General features: G+C 44.6%; 1 protein-coding gene across 4 annotated transcripts in view; it reads right to left on the bottom strand.

Moving 5' to 3' along the window:
* The window catches only part of LOC139418070 (EMSY transcriptional repressor, BRCA2 interacting), a 31769-nt gene extending 9610 nt beyond the window's left edge, over positions 1–22159 (bottom strand). Inside the window, exons 1-15 of one of the 4 annotated variants that reach the window (XM_071167233.1) lie at positions 21356–21408; positions 21229–21259; positions 20156–20264; positions 14978–15086; positions 14740–14839; positions 14520–14594; positions 11981–12156; positions 11243–11392; positions 10795–11054; positions 10328–10571; positions 9884–10108; positions 9616–9765; positions 8730–8903; positions 3032–3168; positions 2497–2673 (exon numbers count right to left, since the gene is read on the bottom strand). In XM_071167233.1, the coding sequence (XP_071023334.1) occupies positions 2497–2673; positions 3032–3168; positions 8730–8903; positions 9616–9765; positions 9884–10108; positions 10328–10571; positions 10795–11054; positions 11243–11392; positions 11981–12156; positions 14520–14594; positions 14740–14839; positions 14978–15086; positions 20156–20161 (1983 nt within the window). In that variant the 5' untranslated portion in view covers positions 20162–20264; positions 21229–21259; positions 21356–21408. Of the gene's footprint in view, positions 1–2496; positions 2674–3031; positions 3169–8729; positions 8904–9615; positions 9766–9883; positions 10109–10327; positions 10572–10794; positions 11055–11242; positions 11393–11980; positions 12157–14519; positions 14595–14739; positions 14840–14977; positions 15087–20155; positions 20265–21228; positions 21260–21355; positions 21409–21713 lie in introns of those variants that run through there. The other 3 variants (XM_071167235.1, XM_071167234.1, XM_071167236.1) reach the window with 3 other exon arrangements.
* Between the last annotated feature and the right edge of the window lie 1918 nt (positions 22160–24077).

The raw sequence follows: 24077 nt of genomic DNA, 5'->3' as shown, positions 1-24077 counted from the left end.
ACTTTGCGACCTTTTGCCACATTTCAGGCTTCAAACATAAAGATATAAAACTATTTTTTGTGAAGAATCAACAACAAGTGGGACACAATCATGAAGTGGAACGACATTTATTGGATATTTCAAACTTTTTTAACAAATCAAAAACTGAAAAATTGGGCGTGCAAAATTATTCAGCCCCTTTACTTTCAGTGCAGCAAACTCTCTCCAGAAGTTCAGTGAGGATCTCTGAATGATCCAATGTTGACCTAAATGACTAATGATGATAAATACAATCCACCTGTGTGTAATCAAGTCTCCGTATAAATGCACCTGCACTGTGATAGTCTCAGAGGTCCGTCAAAAGCGCAGAGAGCATCATGAAGAACAAGGAACACACCAGGCAGGTCCGAGATACTGTTGTGAAGAAGTTTAAAGCCGGATTTGGATACAAAAAGATTTCCCAAGCTTTAAACATCCCAAGGAGCACTGTGCAAGCGATAATATTGAAATGGAAGGAGTATCAGACCACTGCAAATCTACCAAGACCTGGCCGTCCCTCTAAACTTTCAGCTCATACAAGGAGAAGACTGATCAGAGATGCAGCCAAGAGGCCCATGATCACTCTGGATGAACTGCAGAGATCTACAGCTGAGGTGGGAGACTCTGTCCATAGGACAACAATCAGTCGTATATTGCACAAATCTGGCCTTTATGGAAGAGTGGCAAGAAGAAAGCCATTTCTTAAAGATATCCATAAAAAGTGTCGTTTAAATTTTGCCACAAGCCACCTGGGAGACACACCAAACATGTGGAAGAAGGTGCTCTGGTCAGATGAAACCAAAATGGAACTTTTTGGCAACAATGCAAAACGTTATGTTTGGCGTAAAAGCAACACAGCTGAACACACCATCCCCACTGTCAAACATGGTGGTGGCAGCATCATGGTTTGGGCCTGCTTTTCTTCAGCAGGGACAGGTAAGATGGTTAAAATTGATGGGAAGATGGATGGAGCCAAATACAGGACCATTCTGGAAGAAACCCTGATGGAGTCTGCAAAAGACCTGAGACTGGGACGGAGATTTGTCTTCCAACAAGACAATGATCCAAAACATAAAGCAAAATCTACAATGGAATGGTTCAAAAATAAACATATCCAGGTGTTAGAATGGCCAAGTCAAAGTCCAGACCTGAATCCAATCGAGAATCTGTGGAAAGAACAGAAAACTGCTGTTCACAAATGCTCTCCATCCAATCTCACTGAGCTCGAGCTGTTTTGCAAGGAGGAATGGGAAAAAATTTCAGTCTCTCGATGTGCAAAACTGATAGAGACATACCCCAAGCGACTTACAGCTGTAATCGCAGCAAAAGGTGGCGCTACAAAGTATTAACTTAAGGGGGCTGAATAATTTTGCACGCCCAATTTTTCAGTTTTTGATTTGTTAAAAAAGTTTGAAATATCCAATAAATGTCGTTCAACTTCATGATTGTGTCCCACTTGTTGTTGATTCTTCACCAAAAAATACAGTTTTATATCTTTATGTTTGAAGCCTGAAATGTGGCAAAAGGTCGCAAAGTTCAAGGGGACCGAATACTTTCGCAAGGCACTGTATATACATACACACACACACACACACACACACAATAACCCATAAAGACAAAGCGAAAGTTTTTTTTTTAATATATATATATTTTTTATTGTAATTTTACCTCTCTTTTCCTCCCCAATTTTGTGATATCCAATTGGTAGTTACGATCTTGTCTCATCGCTGCAACTCCCCCAACGGGCTCGAGAGAGAGAGAGAGGCGAAGGTCGAGTCATGCATCCTCCGAAATATGGCCTGCCAAGCCGCGCTACCTCTTAACACCTGCTCGCTTAACCTGGAAACCAGACGCACTAATGTGTCGGAGGAAACACCGTTCAACTGACGACTGCGCCACTCCGGAGGCCACGAAAACAGGTTGAGAGATTTTAGCAAATGTGCTAAATAAAAACAGAAACACCTTTAGGTACATACATATTCAGACCCTTTGCTATGAGACTCGAAATTGAGCTCAGGTGCATCTTGTATCCATTGCTCATGCTTGATGTGTTTCTACAACTTGATTGAATTTACCACAGGTGGACTCCAATGTATACATTTGCAAAAATGTCTAAAAACCTGTTTTTGCTTTTTCATTATGTGGTATTGCATGTAGATTGACAAGGAATTCTTATTTTTTTTAAATCCATTTTAAGTTAAGGCTGTTACATAACAAAATGTGGAAAAAGTCAAGGCGTCTGAATATTTTCCGAAAGAACTGTATCCAAGACAAAGAGCTTTTAGTACGAAATGATCTCGTTCACACTACTCGTTGAGTGGCTGAGACGCTCCAGGGTGAAGTTTCCCCAGAGTACAGACAGCTCTCGGATCAGCTTCCCCAAACCTAAGCATTAGAGGGGTAAAGGCAAAACTGACCCAAGAGCCAACGTCTAGGGGCAACTTCACCCTACATAGACAGCGTTGGACTGTTACTGACCTGGGTCTTGCCCTGCTGGCCGTACACTATTTTGGTGGGGATGATCTTGGTGGTGGTGTTGGGCTGCACCCCTGAGCCCATGCCTTTCGGCTGGGTCACGATCATCTTGGTGATGGGTCTGGAGGCTGTGATGATGGCTGGCTTGGACCCCGGCACACCCTGCAGGGTCTTTTCGCCCTATGGCACAGAGGCATTCATATTTTGGTTCTGTAACCAATGGCACCCTATTCCCTATATAGTGCACTACTTTTGACCAGAGTTTAAGATTAATGTACTAATTGTAAGTCACTATGAATTAAGAGCGTCTGCTAAATGACAACTGAAAACATTAACATGTAAATGCATAATATGGAGCTGAACGCAATAGACTGATCAGACAGAAAGGCTAAACTAGAACTATCAAAAAAACTTAAAAATAAGTTTTGGGGTCAATACATTTGAACACTTCTGAAATAATTACTTAGATTTTATTTAACATAAAAAAATGTCTTAATTAAAATGGTTTCATTTATAATAACAATCATGTTGAACTGACCCCTGCATTCAACAGTGTGGTGACCACATTCTTGCCAGGCAGGCCCTGGATGGTCGTTGCTTTGCCAGTGGTCTTTTGCACCACAATAACATTGGGCTTGGACGTCATAGGAATGGTAGTTATCTTAGTTGTTGTACCTGCAATGGAGGGGTAAAGAACATCAAATGTTGTGTTTTGGCAAACCTTTAGAAGTCACTATAATTGGACAACTAGATGTTCAGTCAAAATTGGTAACATTAGGGTTGCAAAAGTTTGGTAATTTTGCTAATCTATGTAAACTTTAGTAAATGTATACTGGAGTAACTACATAGCCAAAAGTATGTGGACACCCCTTCACCCATTAGTGGATTCTGCTATTTCAGCCACACAGCCATGCAATTGCCATAGACAAACAGCGGCAGTAAAATGGCCCGTACTGAATTAGCTCAGTGACTTTCAACGTGGCCCCATCATTGGATGCCAGCTTTCCAACAAATTAATTTTGTCAAATTTCTGCCGTGCTAGAGCTGCACCGGTCAACTGTAAGTGCTGTTACTGTGAAGTGGAAACATCTAGGAGAAACAACGGCTCAGCCGTGAAGTGGCAGGCCACACAAGCTCACAGAATGGGACCGCTAAGTGCTGAAGAGAGTAGTGCGTAAAAATAGTCTGTCCTCGGTTGCAACACTCACTACCGAGTTCCAAACTGCCTCTAGAAGCAACATCAGCACAATAACTGATTGTCAGGAGCTTGACAAAATGGTTTTCCATGGCCGAGCAGCCGCACACAAGCCTAAGATCACCATGTGCAATGCCAAGCATCGGCCAGAGTGGTGTAAAGTTTGCCTCCATTGGACTCTGGATCAGTGGAAAGGCGTTCTCTGGAGTGATGAATCACACTTCACCATCTGGCACTGCAACAAACTAATCTGGGTTTGAGGTATGCCAAGAGAACGCTACCTGCCCGAAAGCGAGGATGAATAATGGTCTGGGGCTGTTTTCAAGCAACGGGCTAGACCTGTTCGTTCCAGTGAAGGGAAATCTTAAAACTACAGCATACAATGAAATTCTAGACGATTCTGTGCTTCCAACTTTGTAGCAACAGTTTGGAGAAGGCCCTTTCCTATTTCAGCATGACAATTTAGATTGGTGTGGTAGCACTTTATTGGCCTGCAGAGCCCTAACCTCAACCCCTCTGGGATGAATTGGAACGCCGACCTCAAGCCAGGCCGAAATGCCCGACCTCAGTAATGCTCATGCCTGAATGAAAGCAAGTCGCTGCAGTCATGTTCTAGTGGAACGCTTTCCCAGAAGAGTAGAGGCTGTTATAGCAGCAAAGGGGGGGGGGGGGGGGCAACTCCATTTAATGCCAAAGATTTTAGAATGAGATGTTCGACGAGCACATGTCCACAAACCTATGGCCATGAGTGTGAGAGAGATATATACACTGCTCAAAAAAATAAAGGGAACACTTAAACAACACAATGTAACTCCAAGTCAATCACACTTCTGTGAAATCAAACTGTCCACTTAGGAAGCAACACTGATTGACAATACATTTCACATGCTGTTGTGCAAATGGAATAGACAACAGGTGGAATTTATAGGCAATTAGCAAGACACCCCCCAATAAAGGAGTGGTTCTGCAGGTGGTGCCCACAGACCACTTCTCAGTTCCTGGCTGATGTTTTGGTCACTTTTGAATGCTGGCGGTGCTTTCACTCTAGTGGTAGCATGAACTTGTGTGAGTCTACAACTCACACAAGTGGCTCAGGTAGTGCAGCTCATCCAGGATGGAACATCAATGCGAGCTGTGGCAAGAAGGTTCTGTCTGTCAGTGTAGTGTCCAGAGCATGGAGGCGCTACCAGGAGACAGGCCAGTACATCAGGAGACCTGGAGGAGGCCGTAGGAGGGCAACAACCCAGCAGGGCCGCTACCTCCGCCTTTGTGCAAGGAGGAGCAGGAGGAGCACTGCCAGAGCCCTGCAAAATGACCTCCAGCAGGCCACAAATGTGCATGTGTCTGCTCAAACGGTCAGAAACAGACTCCATGAGGGTGGTATGAGGGCCCGACATCCACAGGTGGGGATTGTGCTTAAAGCCCAACACCGTGCAGGACGTTTGGCATTTGCCAGAGAACACCAAGATTGGCAAATTCGCCACTGGCGCCCTGTGCTCTTCACAGATGAAAGCAGGTTCACTCTGAGCACATGTGACAGACGTGACAGAGTCTGGAGACGCCGTGGAAAACGGTCTGCTGCCTGCAACATCCTCCAGCATGACCGGTTTGGCGGTGGGTCAGTCATGGTGTGGGGTGGCATTTCTTTGGGGGGCCGCACAGCCCTCCATGTGCTCGCCAGAGGAGGCCCGACTGCCATTAGGTACCGAAAAGAGATCCTCAGACCCCTTGTGAGACCATATGCTGGTGCGGTTGGCCCTGGGTTCTTCCTAATGCAAGACAATGCTAGACCTCATGTGGCTGGAGTGTGTCAGCAGTTCCTGCAAGAGGAAGGCATTGATGCTATGGACAGGCCTGCCCGTTCCCCAGACATGAATCCAATTGAGCACATCTGGGACATCATATCTCGCTCCACCAACGCCATTGCACCACAGACTGTCCAGGAGTTGGCGGATGCTTTAGTCCAGGTCTGGGAGGAGATCCCTCAGGAGACCATCCGCATCAGGAGCATGCCCAGGCGTTGTAGGGAGGTCATAGAGGCACGTGGAGGCCACACACACTACTGAGCCTCATTTTGACTTGTTTTAAGGACATTACATCAGTTGGATCAGCCTGTAGTGTGGTTCTCCACTTTAATTTTGAGTGTGACTCCAAATCCAGACCTCCATGGGTTGATAAATTTGATTTCCATTGATAATTTGTGTGATTTGGTTGCCAGCACATTCAACTATGTAAAGAAAAAAGTATTTAATAAGAATATTTCATTCATTCAGATCTAGGATGTGTTATTTTAGTGTTCCCTTTATTTTTTGGAGCAGAGTATATACATACACACACCAGTCAAAAATTTGGATACACCTATTCATTCAAGGGTTTGTTTTTATTTGTACTATTCTACATTGAAGAATAATAGTAAAGACATCAAAACTATGAAATAACACATGGAATCATGCCATAAACCCCCCAAAAAAGGGTTAAAGAAATTGTGACAAGGTAGGGGTGGTATACAGAAGATAGGGCTATTTGGTAAAAGACCAAGTCCATATTAATGGCAAGAACAGCTCAAATATGCAAAGAAAAGGACAGTCCATCATTACTTTAATTTAAGACATGAAGCTCAGTCAATACAGAACATTAAGAACTTTGAAAGTTTCTTCAAGTGCAGTCGCAAAAAACATCAAGCGCTATGGTGAAACTGGCTCTCATGATGACCGCCACAGGAAAGGAAGACCCAGAGTTACCTCTGCTGCAGAGGATAAGTTCTTTAGAGTTATCAGTCAGAAATTGCAGCCCAAATAAATGCTTCACAGAGTTCAAGTAACAGACATCTCAGCATCAACTGTTCAGAGGAGACTTCGTGAGTCAGGCCTTCATGGTTGAATTGCTGCAAAGAAACCACTACTAAAGGACACCAATAAGAAGAAGATACTTGCTTGGGTCAAGAAACACGAGCAACAGACATTTGACCGGTGGAAGTCCTTTGGTCTGATGAGTCCAAATTCGATTTTTGGTTCCAACTGCAGTGCCTTTGTAAGATGCAGAGTAGGTGAACGGATGATCTCCACATGTGTGGTTCCCACTGTGAAGCATGGAGGTGGTGGTGTGGGGGTGTTTTGCTGGTGACACTGTCTTTGATTTATTTAGAATTCAAGTCACACTTAACCAACACGGCTACACCATCCCATCTGGTTTGCACTTAGTGGGACTATCATTTGTTTTTCAACAGGACAATGACCGAAAACACACCTCCAGGCTGTGTAAGGGCTATTTGACCAAGAAGGAGCGTGATGGAGTGCTGCATCAGATGACCTGGCCTCCACAATCACCCGATCTCAATCCAATTGAGATGGTTTGGGATTACTTGGACCGCAGAGTGAAGGAAAAGCAGCCAACAAGTGCTCAGCATACGTGGGAACTCCTTCAAGACTGTTGGAAAAGCATTCCTCGTGAAGCTGGTTAAGAGAATGTCAAGAGTGTGCTAAAGTGTCATCAGGGCAAAGGGTGGCTACTTTGAAGAAACTAAAAATATATTTTGATTTGTTTAACACTTTTTTGGTTACTACATGATTACATGTGTTATTTCATAGTTTTGATGTCTTAACTATTATTCTACAATATATAAAATAGTAAAAATAAAGAAAAACCCTGGAATTAATAGGTGTCTAAACTATTGACTGGTACTGTACTTAAGTATCAAAAGTAATAAGTATATTATAGAAATTACATTTAAGTATGAAAAGTAAAAGTATAAATTATTTCACATTCTTATATTAGGCAAACCAGATGGCACCATTTTCTTAAAAATAAATAAATGAATGAATAGCCAGGGGCACACTGCAACACTCAGGCATCATTTACAAATGAAGCATTTGTGTTTATTTAGTCCACCACATCAGAGGCAGTAGGGATGACCAGGATGTTCTCTTGAGAAGTGTGTGAATTGGACCATTTTCCTGTCCTGCTAATCATTCAAAATAGAATTAGTACTTTTGTGTGTGAGGGAAAATGTTTGGAGTAAAAAGTACATTATTTTCTTTAGGAATGTAGTTTAGTAAAAGTAAAAAAATATAAATAGTAAAGTACAGACACCCAAAAAAAACACTTTAGTACTTTACACCATTGTATATATTCATATACATTTTTATATCCGTGTCCATGTCATCTATGAGTTTCTAGTAGAAGGACAATATGGTTTAGGAGAAAATAGCCTAATAATAAAAACAAAAGAAGAACATTGAATCAAGAATGAAATCATCTGGCCTCCCGGGTGACGCAGTGGTCTAGGGCACCAGAGACTCTGGGTTCGCGCCCAGGCTCTGTCGCAGCCGGCCGTAACCGGGAGGTCCGTGGGGCGACGCACAATTGGCATAGCGTCGTCTGGGTTAGGGAGGGTTTGGCCAGTAGGGATATCCTTGTCTCATCGCACACTAGCGACTTCTGTGGCGGGCCGGGCGCAGTGCACGCTAACCAGGTGCATGGTGTTTCCTCCGACACATTGGTGTGGCTGGCTTCCAGGTTGGATGCGCGCTGTGTTAAGAAGCAGTGCGGCTTGGTTGGGTTGTGTTTCTTCGTCTCTCCAGAGCCCGTACGGGAGTTGTAGAGATGAGACAAGATAGTAACTACTAACAATTGGATACCACGAAATTGGGGAGAAAATGGGGTAAAAAAATGTTAAAAAGAAAAAAGAACGAAATCTGCAATTTACTCTGCAACGCTTCCAACTATTGACTTATTTCACAACTTCCACTAGTTCAGCCCCAAAGTATTTACAACATATTTCATCCAGACAGAAACCTTCATATTAAACAGCAACAGCACTAAGTTGATAGGTTATACTGAGGATGTTTGACAGCTTTGTGATTCTATTTTTCACATTAATTTTTTATTTTATTATTAGCAATATATATTTTACATGTTACGTCAATTATTTAAAATCCTTTAAAGTATCCAAAATTCCAGTAGTTAACTGGTAAATGTAAACATCACTGGTAAATACCCCCCCCCCGAAACCCTAGTAACACTACAGAACTTTCAAACTCACCAGACACAATGTTGCTGCTGATGATCTTGCCGCCTAGTGTGGCTAGAGACTTGGGGACCACCGTGATGATGCTGCCGCTGGTGGTCTTGACGTAGGTGGCACCACTGGTTGACGTCGCCATCCTGGCGCCAATGGAGGGACTCACAGTGGGCCTTGAGTATGTGGCCTGGGTGCCTGCACAAAATCAATGTTTTTCCTCAATTTAAAGAAAATAAAATGACGGGGCTTTGCTAAGTATTTCTTCATATCAATATCTAGTTTCATGTCACATGCACAAGTACAGTGAAATGCCTTTCTTGCAAACCCAAAACCCAACAATGCAAGAAATCTATAACAATGTATTACAAAAAAAAAAGCCAACGAGAAATAAGAAATACACTAAGTAAGTAAAATAGAATAATGGATTAAAACACAGATTATCCAAACCAGTGCAGACATCTACTGTCCTTGTGTATTATTTACATGTTTGGACGACAGTTGTCTGTTTTGTGAGTTTACTGTTGGTGCATTTACACTGAGGATTTACCTTGGTATTTTACCAAACAGCCTCAGACTTTTGTGTTTCCACCCCCACAGCCTGGCTCCTGGGACTCACTGGGCCATGGCCTCGGTGGACCTGCTCTAACCTGGGACCAAGAAAGCCACTGGGGCTTTTCTGGCAGCATTTACATAATGGCTAACTGAACATGGGTTTACACCATCAATGGTTAAGACATCCTCACAAAGCAACTGTTTTGATTATGCAGAGGTTGTTGATTTTGTTCTTCACAAGTCCTCACTGTCAGCCCTAGCTTTGGAAACACTGTTTACCTAGTAAAACATCAGTGTGTATACACTAGTGTAACACTTGTGTTACAGTCGAAAAGCAGTATGTGAGAAGGCACACCTGTGGGCTGAGACACCAACTTGGTGGTCATGATGGCCCCGTTGCTACTGACAACCATGATGGGGGAGGAACTGCTGCTGGACATGCCTACAGAGGAGGGCTTGGGCAGGATCTTACTGGGCTGCATCTGCTGGGTGATGATTTTGACACCTACAGGTCCAATTAGACAAATCATTAGTTAAATACATGATTAAGACTTTCTGTACACTTGCATACTCAGGGCAGAGTACTAACACCAGTAGAGTTGGGTATCACGCCCTGTACTCACCTGACTCCTGCTTAATCTGGATGGTGGGTTTGGAGCCGGGGAGAGTGGTAGAGGACTGGGCCTGGCCCATGACGCCGGCCCCCATGGGGGAGCCCTGCTGCAGCTGCTTGGGTGACTGCTGGTGCTGCTTGGGGAACTGGGCCAGAATCTGGGTTGGAGAGCCCACCATGGTCTTAGGAGAGGGGAGCCTGGCGGAGGCCACTTTCATGCCCGTCGACGAGCCACCTGGCACAGGGAGAGGACAAGCAATAGTGGTCAGTTTCAAAGACCAATCAGATACACACAATTCAGTACAATTCCTGTTTCAATAAAATGTTGTATACATGAAAGGTCTTAGTTGCTAGAACAAGACAATCTTTGTCTAAATTGGGCAAAGGCCGGTAATAATTCCTGAGTAAACAAACTATTTGAAAACACTGCAGGAAGTGGGACATTCAAACCTACCCTGCGCTATTGTCGACATGACCACAGACGGGCTGGAAGAAACCATGGTGGTCACAGCGACTGTGTTTGGGGCCGAGGAGGGACTGGAGCTGGCCGGGATTAACACTGTCTGCTTCTGGTTGGCCGAGGTCAGCATGGAGGTGGACACCAACTTGGACATGGCCGCCGCGTAGTTGTGTGAGTGAGACTTGGACAGGATGTTGGGAACGAAGTTGGAGCTTGGAGAGGTCGTCACAATGATCACCTGACAAAACATACATTATACAGTAAATTACACAGCCACTTACAATCAAGTTCTTATACACAATCACTTACAATCGAGTTTGCAAACAGTATGCAATCACTTACGATCATTCAAACATATCCATACATTCCTATATTATCTGGCTCACACCTCACTATATTGACTCTTTGCCTATAGAACAAGAGGATTTATACTGAACAATGGTCAGTTCTGTCCTGCTCACCTTCTGCGTGGTGGTGTTAGTGGTCTGGGTGGTGGGCTTTGTAAAGGTGATCTTGACGGGGGACATGTGCGGTGGCAGGGAGTTGGCGATGCTCTGCATGATGTTGCTCATCTTGGGGCTGCCGCTCACCGGCACAGTGATGGTCTTGGACATGGGCGGGGTCACCTTGGCCACTTCCTTCAGCACCACAGGGGAGGAGCTTGAGGAGTTAGTCCGCCTCCGCTTACGCGGCTTCTCATCCTCATCCGAGCAGCTCACGCCTGGGGGAGCGAGAGAAACATACAGACGGAGACAAAGAATGCAGCAATACATTGACAGACTTCAGGTTCTGTTTAGTGAGTGTCGCACCGGAGACTCCTTAACCAATGCAAAATTCTTAAATAAACACTTATTTTTCTTTCCAAAGTAAAATAATAAACAAACATAAAATCTCTGTTCTGACACTCACTTTTCACATAGACGGTGCTCCCGCTGGGCAGCACCACCATGTTTGAGGCGGGGCTGGCCGGACGGGGGGATTTCACCATGGCTGCTGCACTGCTACTGGGCGCCGTGGCACTGGTGGACGTGGTGCTTGTGTAGGAGTAGCAAACAACCACTGCAAACAAATAACAACCATAATTCATATAAAAATACACTATAAGAAGACATAAGTGATTCATCATTTAATGTCTTCCTCCCTCTTCAGTTGATGTTGCAGGTAGAAAGTTACTCCTAACTACTGACAGGGCCAGATGACGTAAAATAGGGTCTAAGCTACAACATATGCTAATATTTTGAAATGTCTGATTTTACACAATTGACTTAAGGTAAAAATTTAAGTTAAACAAATCTAGAAATGATAAAACAGTTTGACAACCCTGTTTGTAAGCTTTGAAATGATATCAAATCTCAATAGTTTATCTTTTCCAGTGATGAATACATGTATGTCTCATGGTATGGTGGAGGCATGTAAAATAGGTCAAGTTTGAGCACTTTCGTCTCTTGAAAATTTTGGTATTCAGGTTCAAAAAGTCAATTTAAATGGGCAAATACATATGGAAGGTTCAGTTCAAATCGAAAGAGGTGCTGTCAAAAAGTGATTGAATTCAAATGGATTAACCCTCAGACTAAGATTAGGAGCAAGGTAATGTGATCCTAGATCTGTGGTTAAGAGCAATTTCCACCTTGAGCCGTCTGATCTTACCTTCTTTATTTCCTGTTTCGGCAGGCAGCAGAAGCGAAGCGTTCTGATTGGCTGTGGCGCTGGCCACTGCGTTGGCGGTCACAGTGAAGGCAGTCTGGGGGACCAGTCTGGGCATCAGCGGGACCAGCCGACGCCCCTCGATGGACCACTCTGAGGAGCTGTTGGGACCTGACATGCTTGACAAGACAAATAAACTTTGGTTTGATGACAATTGTATTTGTCACGTGAGCCGAATACAACAGGTGTGGACCTTACAGTGAAATGCTTACTTACAGGCTCTAACCAACAGTGCAAAAAAAGGTATTAGGTGAACAATAGGTAAGTAAAGAAATAAAAACAACAGTAAAAAGACAGGCTATATACAGTAGCGAGGCTACATACAGTCACTGGTTAGTCAGGCTGATTGAGGTAGTATGTACATATGGTTAAAGTGACTATGCATATATGATAAACAGAGAGTAGCAGTAGCATAAAAGAGGGGTTGGCGGGTCGGACACAATGCAGATAGCCCGGTTAGCCAATGTGCGGGAGCACTGGTCGGTCGGCCCAATTGAGGTAGTATGTACATGAATGTATAGTTAAAGTGACTATGCATATAGGATAAACAGAGAGTAGCAGCAGCGTAAAAAAAAATGGGTTGGGGGACACACACAATGCAAATAGTCTGGGTAGCCATTTGACAACCTGTTCAGGAATCTTATGGTTTGGGAGTAAAAACTGTTGAGAAGCCTTTTTGTCCTAGACTTGGCACTCCGGTACCGCTTGCCATAAGGTAGTAGAGAGAACAGCCTATGACTGGGGTGGCTGGGGTCTGACAATTTTTAGGGCCGTCCTCTGACACCGCCTGGTGTAGAGGTCCTGGATGGCAGGCAGCTTAGCCCCAGTGATGTACTGGGCCGTACGCACTACCCTCTGTAGTGCCTTGCGGTAAGAGGCTGAGCAATTGCCGTAACAGGCAGTGATGCTCTCGATGTTGCAGCTGTAGAACCTTTTGAGGATCTCAGGACCCATGCCAAATCATTTTAGTTTCCTGAGGGGGAATAGGCTTTGTCGTGCCCTCTTCACGACTGTCTTGGTGTGTTTGGACCATTTTAGTTTTTGTTGGTGATGTGGACACGGGGAATGGGGGCGTGCTCGGTCCTCCTTTTCCTGTAGTCCACAATCATCTCCTTAGTCTTGGTTACGTTGAGGGATAAGTTGTTATTCTGGCACCACCCGGCCAGGTCTCTGACCTCCTCCCTATAGGCTGTCTCGTCGTTGTCGGTGATCAGGCCTACCACTGTTGTGTGTCATCTGCAAACTTGATGGTGTTGGAGTCGTTCCTGGCCATGCAGTCATGGTAAACAGGGAGTACAGGAGGGGACTGAGCAAGCACCCCTGGGGAGCTCTAGTGTTGAGGATCAGCGTGGCAGATGTGTTGCTACCTACCCTCACCACCTGGGGGTGGCCAGTCAGGAATTCCAGGATCCAGTTGCAGAGGGAGGTGTTTAGTCCCAGGATCCTTAGCTTAGTCATGAGCTTTCAGGGTACTATGGTGTTGAAAGCTGAGCTGTAGTCAATGAATAGCATTCTCACATAAGTGTTCCTTTTGTCCAGGTGGGAAAGGGCAGTGTGGAGTGAAATAGAGATTGCATCATCTGTGGATTTGTTTGGGCGGTATGCAAATTGGAGTGGGTCTAGGGTTTCTGGGATAATGGTGTTGATGTGAGCCATTACCAACCTTTCAAAGCACTTCATGACTACAGACTTGAGTGCTACGGGTCTGTAGTTATTTAGGCAGGCTGCCTTCGTGTTCTTGGGCACAGGGACTATGGTGTTCTGCTTGAAACATGTTGGTATTACAAACTCAATCAGGGACATGTTGAAAATTTCAGTGAAGACACCTGCCAGTTGGTCAGCACATGCCCGGAGCACACGTCCTGGTAATCCGTCTGGCCCCACAGCCTCGTGTATGTTGACCTGTTTAAAGGTCTTGCTCACGTCAGCTACGGAGAACGTGATCACACAGTCGTCCGGAAGAGCTGATGCGCTCATGCATGCCTCAGTGTTGCTTGCCTCGAAGCGAGCATAGAAGTGATTTAGCTTGTCTAGTAGGCTCGTGACACTGGGCAGCTCTCGGCTGTGCTTCCCTTTGTAGTCTGTAATAGTTTGCAAGCGATGCCACATAAGACGAGCGTCGGAGCCGGTGTAGTATGATTCAATCTTAGCCCTGTATTGACGCTTTGCTTGTTTGATGGTTCGTCGCAGGGAATAGCAGGATTTCTTGTAAACTTCCGGGTTAGAGTCCCGCAACTTGAAAGCGGCAGCTATAATCTTTAGCTCAGTGCGAATGTTGCCTGTAATCCATGGCTTCTGGTTGGGGTATGTACGTACAGTCACTGTGGGGACGACGTCCTCGATGCACTTATTGATAAAGTCAGTGACTGATGTGGTGTACTCCTCATGGTAAAAATATGATAAATTGAGGGGCTGAAGTGTGTACTAGTAGTTGGTCATGTAGTTTTAGTACTGACCACCTTACGAGGGTAACTTGACTTACTGATAGGCAATGGTGGTAAGGCGCTCATCATTGACTGCCCTACGGACCTCTGCACGATGACGCTCTGTTGAAATGCTGTGGGAGACAACCATACAGTATTAGCAAAGAAAGTATGAGCAATTAAGTCACAAGCCAAGTTTGTTTTTATTAAGAAAAGGGTCCAATATTTCATAGGTTCCTCTAGCTATGAGAAAAATATACAGTGACTTTGCTGGTTTACCTGAGGACTTTAGTGAGTTCTCCAAGGAGATCCTTCTTATCCTTGGTGAGGTCGCCTTGGGCTCGCAAAGCACTGATAACACCGGCATATGCCTCCAGCTCTGTTGAAACAATATGTTTTATCATTAAAAACAACTTTCACTCTGAAATAGCAGTAACATTTGGGGTTCTTTGAAAGTGACAAATCACTTCATGCATAAGGCAAGCCAGAGAGGCCGGATAAGTTCAAAGGCACTTACCAAGTTTACGGAGGATTCTCTTACACTCATCCCTGCCCAAGTCAAGGAGAGTGGGCCACACCACAGGCATGGTGCAGGCCAGCTGCGGTTTCTCCTGCTGAATCATCAACTACATTGACAGTGAGCAGAAGAGAGGACATGTCAAATATGTAATCATCTAGATTATCCATGCACTACAATTACTTTATTTGAAATATGAATACGTTTCTCCAACTCTTAGTGTCAGGGTACCTTTCATGTACAAAGTAATGGTAGAAGAAGGTCTAGCACTGTGTACCAAGAAGTCATAATATATCAGAATTGGATAATGCAATATGGTTGTCAGTAATAGAAGTTCCATATCTGAATATGGATATTATTAAACCATAAACAAGCATTGTCAGCAGCTTCCAAATTAGGATTGATACAATCTAGTTAACTAACCTAAGCCACCGGTCTATTGTTATTAGTAAGCTTATTCCCTGAGTTGGTACCAATTACGTGTATAAAACCTGGATTACGGATTTTATGTAATGGCCAATGAGAGGCTTTGAAGCCACCTGTCAGCCATATTGGTACTCCTAAGGCGCAGTCCTCCATAATGGAATTCTACAGTACTTCAATCAAATGTTTCAAGGACAGAATTACATGTATTTAAGTATTTATTTGTTGGAGTGGGGACAGTAACAGTATTCTCTAAAAAAATTGCTTTAAGGAGTATATTTTTATGTTCTCAGTTAACATAATTTTGAATTATGCATTAATTAAGGTGTCTATAATGGAATATACTTGTCAAAAAGGAATGAATAATAAAAGCATTTCTATAGCTTCCAAAATCTTATTTTTTTTAAATTATTACTATTATTATTCAAATCAAAGTTTGTCACGTGCGCCAAATACAACAGGTGTTGACAGCGAAATGCTTACTTAAAGGCTCTAACCAATAGTGCAAAAATGGTATTAGGTGAACAATAGGTAAGTAAAGAAATAAAAACAACAGTAAAAAGACAGTGAAAAATAACAGTAGCGAGGCTATAAAAGTGGGAAGGCTACATACAGACACCGGGTAGTCGGGCTGATTGAGGTAGTATGTACATATGTCTAAAGTGACTATGCATATATGATAAACAGAGAGTAGCAGTAGCATAAAAGAGGGATTGGCGGGTGGTACACAACGCAGATAGCCTGGATTAGCAATGTGCGGGAGCACTGGTTGGGCGGGCCAAATTAGGTAATATGTACGAGTGTATAGCTAAAGTGACTATGCATATGATAAACAGAGAGTAGCAGCAGCGTAAAAGAGGGTTGGGGGAGGAACACATTGCAAATGGTCCAGGTAGCCATTTGATTACCTGTTCAGGAGTCTTATGGCTTGGGGATAAAAACTGTTGAGAAGCCTTTTTGTCCTAGACTTGGCACTCAGGTACTGCTTGCCATGCGGTAGTAGAGAAAACAGTCTATGACTGGGGTCTGACAATTTTTAGGGCCGTCCTCTGACACCGCCTGGTGTAGAGGTCCTGGATGGCAGGCAGCTTAGCCCCAGTGATGTACTGGGCCGTACGCACCACCCTCTGTAGTGCCTTGCGGTCAGAGGCCGAGCAATTGCAGTAACAGGCAGTGATGCAACCAGTCAGGTTGCTCTCGATGTTGCAGCTGTAGAACCTTTTGAGGATCTCAGGACACATGCCAAATCTTTTTAAGTTTCCTGAGGGGGAATAGGCTTTGTTGTGCCCTCTTCACGGCTGTCTTGGTGTGTTTGGACCATTCTAATTGGTTGGTGATGTGGACACCATGGAACTTGAAGCTCTCAACCTGCTCCACTACAGCCTTGTCGTTGAGAATGGGGGCGTGCTCGGTCCTCCTTTTCCTGTAGTCCACAATCATCTCCTTAGTCTTGGTTACGTTGAGGGATAGGTTGTTATTCTGGCACCACCCGGCCAGGTTTCTGACCTCCTCCCTATAGGCTGTCTCGTCGTTGTCGGTGATCACATTGTGTGTCATCTGCAAACTTAATGATGGTGTTGGAGTCGTTCCTGGCCATGCAGTCGTGGTAAACAGGGAGTACAGGAGGGGACTGAGCAAGCACCCTTGGGGGGCCCCTGTGTTGAGGATCAGCGTGGCAGATGTGTTGCTACCTACCCTCACCACCTGGGAGAAGACCGTTAGGAAGTCCAGGATCCAGTTGCAGAGTGTTTAGTCCCAGGATCCTTAGCTTAGTGATGAGCTTTGAGGGTACTATGGTGTTGAACGCTGAGCTGTAGTCAATGAATAGCATTCCCACATAGGTGTTCCTTTTATCCAGGTGGGAAAGGGCAGTGTGGAGTGCATTAGAGATTGCATCATCTGTGGATCTGTTTGGGCAGTATGCAAATTGGAGTGGGTCTAGGGTTTCTGGGATAATGGTGTTGATGTGAGTCATTACCAGACTTTCAAATCCCTTCATGGCTACGGGTCGGAAGTCGGTGTAGTATGATTCAATCTTAGCCCTGTATTGATGCTTTGCCTGTTTGATGGTTCGTCGCAGGGCATTGCAGGGTTTCTTGTAAGTTTCCAGGTTAGAGTCCCGCACCTTGAAAGCGGCAGCTCTACCCTTTATCTCAGTGCGAATGTTGCCTATTATCCATGGCTTCTGGTTGGGGTATGTACGTACAGTCACTGTGGGGACGACGTCCTCAATGCACTTATTGATAGAACCAGTGACTTAATTTTTATTTTACCTTTATTTAACCAGGCAAGTCAGTTAAGAACAAATTCTTATTTTCAATGACGGCCTAGGAACAGTGGGTTAACTGCCTGTTCAGGGGCAGAACGACAGATTTGTACCTTGTCAGCTCGGGGGTTTGAACTCGCTACTAGTCCAACGCTCTAACCACTAGGCTACCCTGCCGCCCCTGATCAAATCAAATCTTATTTGTCACATACACATGGTTAGCAGATGTTAATGCGAGTGTAGCGAAATGCTTGTGCTTCTAGTTCCGACAATGCAGTAATAACCAACGAGTAATCTAACTAACAATTCCAAAACTACTACCTTATAGACACAAGTGTAAGGGGATAAAGAATATGTACATAAAGATATATGAATGAGTGATGGTACAGAGCGGCATAGGCAAGATACAGTAGATGGTATTGAGTACAGTATATACATATGAGATGAGTATGTAAACAAAGTGGCATAGTTAAAGTGGCTAGTGATACATGTATTACATAAAGATGCAGTAGATGATATAGAGTACAGTATATACGTATACATATGAGATGAATAATGTAGGGTATGTAAACATTATATTAGGTAGCATTGTTTAAAGTGGCTAGTGATATATTTTACATCATTTCCCATCAATTCCCATTATTAAAGTGGCTGGAGTTGAGTCAGTGTGTTGGCAGCAGCCACTCAATGTTAGTGGTGGCTGTTTAACAGTCTGATGGCCTGTTTTTCAGTCTCTCGGACTCAGCTTTGATGCATCTGTACTGACCTCGCCTTCTGGATGATAGCGGGGTGAACAGGCAGTGGCTCGGGTGGTTGTTGTCCTTGATGATCTTTATGGCCTTCCTGTGACATCGGGTGGTGTAGGTGTCCTGGAGGGCAGGTAGTTTGCCCCCGGTGATGAGTTGTGCAGACCTCACTACCCTCTGGAGAGCCTTACGGTTGTGGGCGGAGCAGTTGCCGTACCAGGCGGTGATACAGCCCGACAGGATGCTCTCGATTGTGCATCTGTAGAAGTTTGTGAGTGCTTTTGGTGAGGCTGAAGAAATTCGGCTTGTCCTGAGGTTGAAGAGGCGCTGCTGCGCCTTCTTCACGATGCTGTCTGTGTGGGTGGACCAATTCAGTTTGTCTGTGATGTGTACGCCGAGGAACTTAAAACTTACTACCCTCTCCACTACTGTTCCATTGATGTGGATAGGGGGGTGTTCCCTCAAGTCCACAATCATCTCCTTAGTTTTGTTGACGTTGAGTGTGAGGTTATTTTCCTGACACCACACTCCGAGGGCCCTCACCTCCTCCCTGTAGGCCGTCTCGTCGTTGTTGGTAATCAAGCCTACCACTGTTGTGTCGTCCGCAAACTTGATGATTGAGTTGGAGGCGTGCGTGGCCACGCAGTCGTGGGTGAACAGGGAGTACAGGAGAGGGCTCAGAACGCACCCTTGTGGGGCCCCAGTGTTGAGGATCAGCGGGGTGGAGATGTTGTTACCTACCCTCACCACCTGGGGACGGCCTGTCAGGAAGTCCAGTACCCAGTTGCACAGGGCGGGGTCGAGACCCAGGGTCTCGAGCTTGATGACGAGTTTGGAGAGTACTATGGTGTTAAATGCTGAGCTGTAGTCGATGAACAGCATTCTCACATAGGTATTCCTCTTGTCCAGATGGGTTAGGGCAGTGTGCAGTGTGGTTGAGATTGCATCGTCTGTGGACCTATTTGGGCGGTAAGCAAATTGGAGTGGGTCTAGGGTGTCAGGTAGGGTGGAGGTGATATGGTCCTTGACTAGTCTCTCAAAGCACTTCATGATGACAGAAGTGAGTGCCACGGGGCGGTAGTCGTTTAGCTCAGTTACCTTAGCTTTCTTGGGAACAGGAACAATGGTGGCCCTCTTGAAGCATGTGGGAACAGCAGACTGGGATAGGGATTGATTGAATATGTCCGTAAACACACCAGCCAGCTGGTCTGCGCATGCTCTGAAGGCGCGGCTGGGGATGCCGTCTGTGCCTGCAGCCTTGCGAGGGTTAACACGTTTAAATGTTTTACTCACCTCGGCTGCAGTGAAGGAGAGTCCGCATGTTTTGGTTGCGGGCCATGTCAGTGGCACTGTATTGTCCTCAAAGCGGGCAAAAAAGTTATTTATGTAGTTATTTAGTTAGTTATTTAGTCTGCCTGGGAGCAAGGCATCCTGGTCTGTGACTGTGGTGTACTCCTCAATGCCATCGGAAGAATCCCGGAACATGTTCCAGTCTGTGATAGCAAAACAGTCCTGTAGTTTAGCATCTGCTTCATCTGACCACTTTTTTATAGACCGAGTCATTGGTGCTTCCTGCTTTAATTTTTGCTTGTAAGCAGGAATCAGGAGGATAGAGTTGAGCCGGATTTACCAAATGGAGAGCTTTGTACGTGTGTGTGGAGTACAGGTGATCTAGAATTTTTTCCCCTCTGGTTGCATATTTAACATGTTGATAGGAATTAGGTAGAACTGATTTAAGTTTACCTGCATTAAAGTCTCCGGCCTCTAGGAGCGCCGCCTCTGGGTGAGTGGTTTCTGGTTTGCTTATTTCCTTATACAGCTGACTGAGTGCGGTCTTAGTGCCAGCATCTGTCTGTGGTGGTAAATAAACAGCCACGAAAAGTATAGCTGAGAACTCTCTAGGCAGGTAGTGTGGCCTGCAATTTATCACAATATACTCTACTTCAGGCGAGCAAAATCTAGAAACTCCCTTAGATTTCGTGCACTGGCTGTTGTTTACAAATATGCAAAGACCGCCCCCCTCGTCTTACCGGAGTGTGCTGTTCTATCTTGCCAGTGCAGCGTATATACATACACATGTCGCCATTCAGCCACGATTCCGTGAAACATAGGATATTACAGTTTTTGATGTCCCGTTGGTAGGATATTCATGATCGTACCTCGTCTAATTATTATGTTTTTTTCCCCCAACAGAGGAGCACCAAATGGGACACACTTTTAAGAAGCGATTTTCGTAGCAGGTTAGGAGAGCACTAACCCTTTTCCTAACCCCGGTCTCCTAGCCTGCTGCATAAATTATCCGAACCTGGAATGGAAGTGGCGTGAAAAGAGATTATCGTACCAGAATGGCTGCCAGGTAGCTTCAAAATAGCGCCCCCCTAATACATATCATTGGTTGGTACCTGTTGACATCCTTTCAGTAAGAGTATACTCCTTCTATTCTACCGTCCTAATATCATTGACATAGGAAGAAAACGCATTCAGTTGGGTGGCTAAACAGTGACACTAGATAGCTAGAAGAAGCCTACGGGTGCCAAATGACTTACTCTGGTTTGCAAAACCAGCGTTAGCCTACACAACAACATTAGCGAGGTAACGCGTTAACTACTAAATTGAGAGTTGCATGACACTCAAAATACAACATTACAGCAAATAAATAAATATTTGTATAATATCTAACACTAAGATAAACTGTTTGCATAGTTCTAGATACTATCAAGCATTTCAAGTTGTGCAAGCATCCCCCTGGGAGTAAGCTAACGACGTTTGATAGCTAGCTATTTAGCTAGCTGGTAGCGTTCCTTCAGCCAACTTACCATGCAGTGTTGCAACGTCGTTATGACAGTCCTGATTGAAAGGATCAGTACATTATTACATATTAATCCAACGGAAGTTGCACACACCAAAATATGAAAAATATGTTTTTCTTTACTAAGGATCCACCTCAGTTCCAAAGACCTTCAATTCCGCCATGATTGAACAACGCCAAAACACTTGGGCCTGAAATAATGCTGTCCAAAAATAAACCTGATTGGATTGACATGAATTTGAAAAGTTAAGATCTAATATTGATAATTTTGGGATCTTACCCCCTTATTTTTTCACATATGGAATAATCATGAAAAACGGTTAAAAATAAACCCATACAGATATACCAAGAAACATAAATCCAGATAGGCTGTTTTTCTAACACTTTTTTAGGACCCAATGACGTCACTGTTGACATTCTTTGTGCACTGGTTTTGGCATTGGTCGTCACTAGTTACCACAGTCACAAGTTAAAAATCCCGCCCATTCATACCATTTCTCTCAAATTTCATTTTTAAACAGTGGTTGGGTTGGAGGAAGGGAGATGCTCAACTCGGCGGAAAAATCTGTCTCCCTCCAGCAGTTGGTGTCAAAGTCAATGAGTATCGAATTTGGTCAACAACAAAAATGAATGGCTTATTTGCTCAAATAGGAGTTTCGTAATGCTTAAATTGTTACGAGTGTACTAATATAATGTAACGACCCTGTGTTTATGAGCGCGGATATCGACTCCGCAGCAAAAGCTTGCTCGAGCGGCGGACTCGATATCCGCGTTTATAAACCCAGGGTCGTTACACTAATCCTTTCAAAGAGCGCGTCCTCGCGCTAGCTGGCGACTCTACGTTTAACAGGAACGCGCTCACCGGTCAAGCACACGCACTCTCGTGGATGCAAGGTCCGATCCCACTTCTGACACCAGTGTATTGAAACTCTCGAACCCTCGACCTTCAGGCCCGAACTCCAGCGCACTACCGACTGTGCGGCAGAGTCTATATCCGCGTTTATAAACCCAGGGTCGTTAAGTAGGACACGTGACACCCCTGCGACTTTGATTTAAAAAAACGTTATATCAGAGATGGCTATACATATTCATGCCATGAGGCTAGTAGCATAGCGTCTCTCCGTTGAAATCAAGCAGTTGACGTCGACAACCCTGATTGAAGATTAAAAAATAGATTACAATAATGAGATGTATCAATCACTCCAAAGAAATGGTAGGCGGGAGCTAGACAGCCCGCCATGCTGCTTTGTGGACAACGACTCCCATTGTGTGGAGAGACATGTATATTGTCAGTATATCCATCACAGGAGATTGGTGATAACTGCTTAAAATTAAACAGGAAGCACCAGTGATGAGATAAATAAAAAAAAGTGGTCAGATGAAGCAGATGCTAAGCTACAGGACTGTTTTGCTAGCTCAGACTGGAATATGTTCCGGGAATCCTACTATGAGGATTCTGTGTTAGGCACTATAGTCGTTACCATATATGTGATTGAATATTATCTGCTGTTGGCTTGTGTGGATGTATGTGTTATGCAACATAGCTGACTTGAGACATTGTTAACAGTTTCATGGCCATGGGCCTTTCTCATGATGGAAAAATACAGAATAACATGAAGACAGGAACTGTGCAATGAGTTGGGGGGGGGCACATTCAGAACGTAGTGTTGCGAGAACAAACTGTCTTTTGTTAGATAACAGGAGCCAGGTGCCTGATAACTGTATATTCTACACAGCTACAACGACTGACCGCTGAAGCGCTTAGGGGGCTGGGACCAGCCTCTGCGCCAACAATCAATGATAGGCTGGGTGTGTCTTAACCACGCCCAGTCTCTACTCTGACAGGCCGACTCGGAAGCAGGAACTACTTCTGTCATCAAAGTATATTATAATATCTTTGTCAGGAACAAGTCAGTTCTCTGTTTGCCCTGCGAGGTGGGACAGAGAGCCTGTATATATACAAATGGCATTTACCACTTATTGCTTAGCTAATAAAAAATACAAAGCATACAATCGGTGACTCAGTGTCATATTTATCCTGATACCAGATTCAAATTGACGCAACCCAAACACTACGGCATTGAGGAGTACACCACATCAGTCATTGGCTTCATCAGTATTTACGTACCCAAACCAGATGAATTACAAAGACGTGTACTGCGAGCATGCGCTGACCAACTGGCATTTTCTACCTCTCCCTGTCTGAGTCTGTAATACCAACATGGGCACAGACCATCATAGTGCCCAAGAACACTAAGGTAGCCTGCCTAAACGACTACCAACCGGTAGCACTCACGTCTGTAGCCATGAAGTGCTTCGAAAGGCTGGTCATGGCTCACATCAACACCATTATCCCAGAAACCCTAGACCCACTCCAATTTGCATACCGCCCCAACAGATCAACAGATGATGCAATCTCTATTGCACTCCACACTGGCCTTTCCCATCTGGACAAAAGGAACACCTATATGAATCAAATCAAATGTATTTATATATGAGAATGCTATTCATACATACCCCAACCATAAGCCATGGATTACAGGCAACATCTGCACAGAGCTAAAGGCTAGAGCTGCCGCGTTCAAGCGGGACTCTAACCCGGAAGCTTCTAAGAATTCCCGCTATGCCCTCCGACTAACCATCAAACAGGACTAAGATCGAATCGTATTACACCGGCTCTGACGCTCGTCGCATGTGGCAGGGCTTGCAAACCATTACAGACTACAAAGGGAAGCACAGCCGAGAGCTGTCCATTGACAAGAGCTAAACTACTTCTATGCTCGCTTCGAGGCAAATAACACTGAAAAATGCATGAGAGCACCAGCTGTTCCGGAACACTGTGTGATCACACTCTGC

Source organism: Oncorhynchus clarkii, chromosome 10 (assembly GCF_045791955.1).
Source record: "Oncorhynchus clarkii lewisi isolate Uvic-CL-2024 chromosome 10, UVic_Ocla_1.0, whole genome shotgun sequence".
Lineage (NCBI taxonomy): Eukaryota > Metazoa > Chordata > Actinopteri > Salmoniformes > Salmonidae > Oncorhynchus > Oncorhynchus clarkii.
Note: the sequence above shows the minus strand (reverse complement) of the source record. Positions and strands in the feature narration are given on the sequence as shown.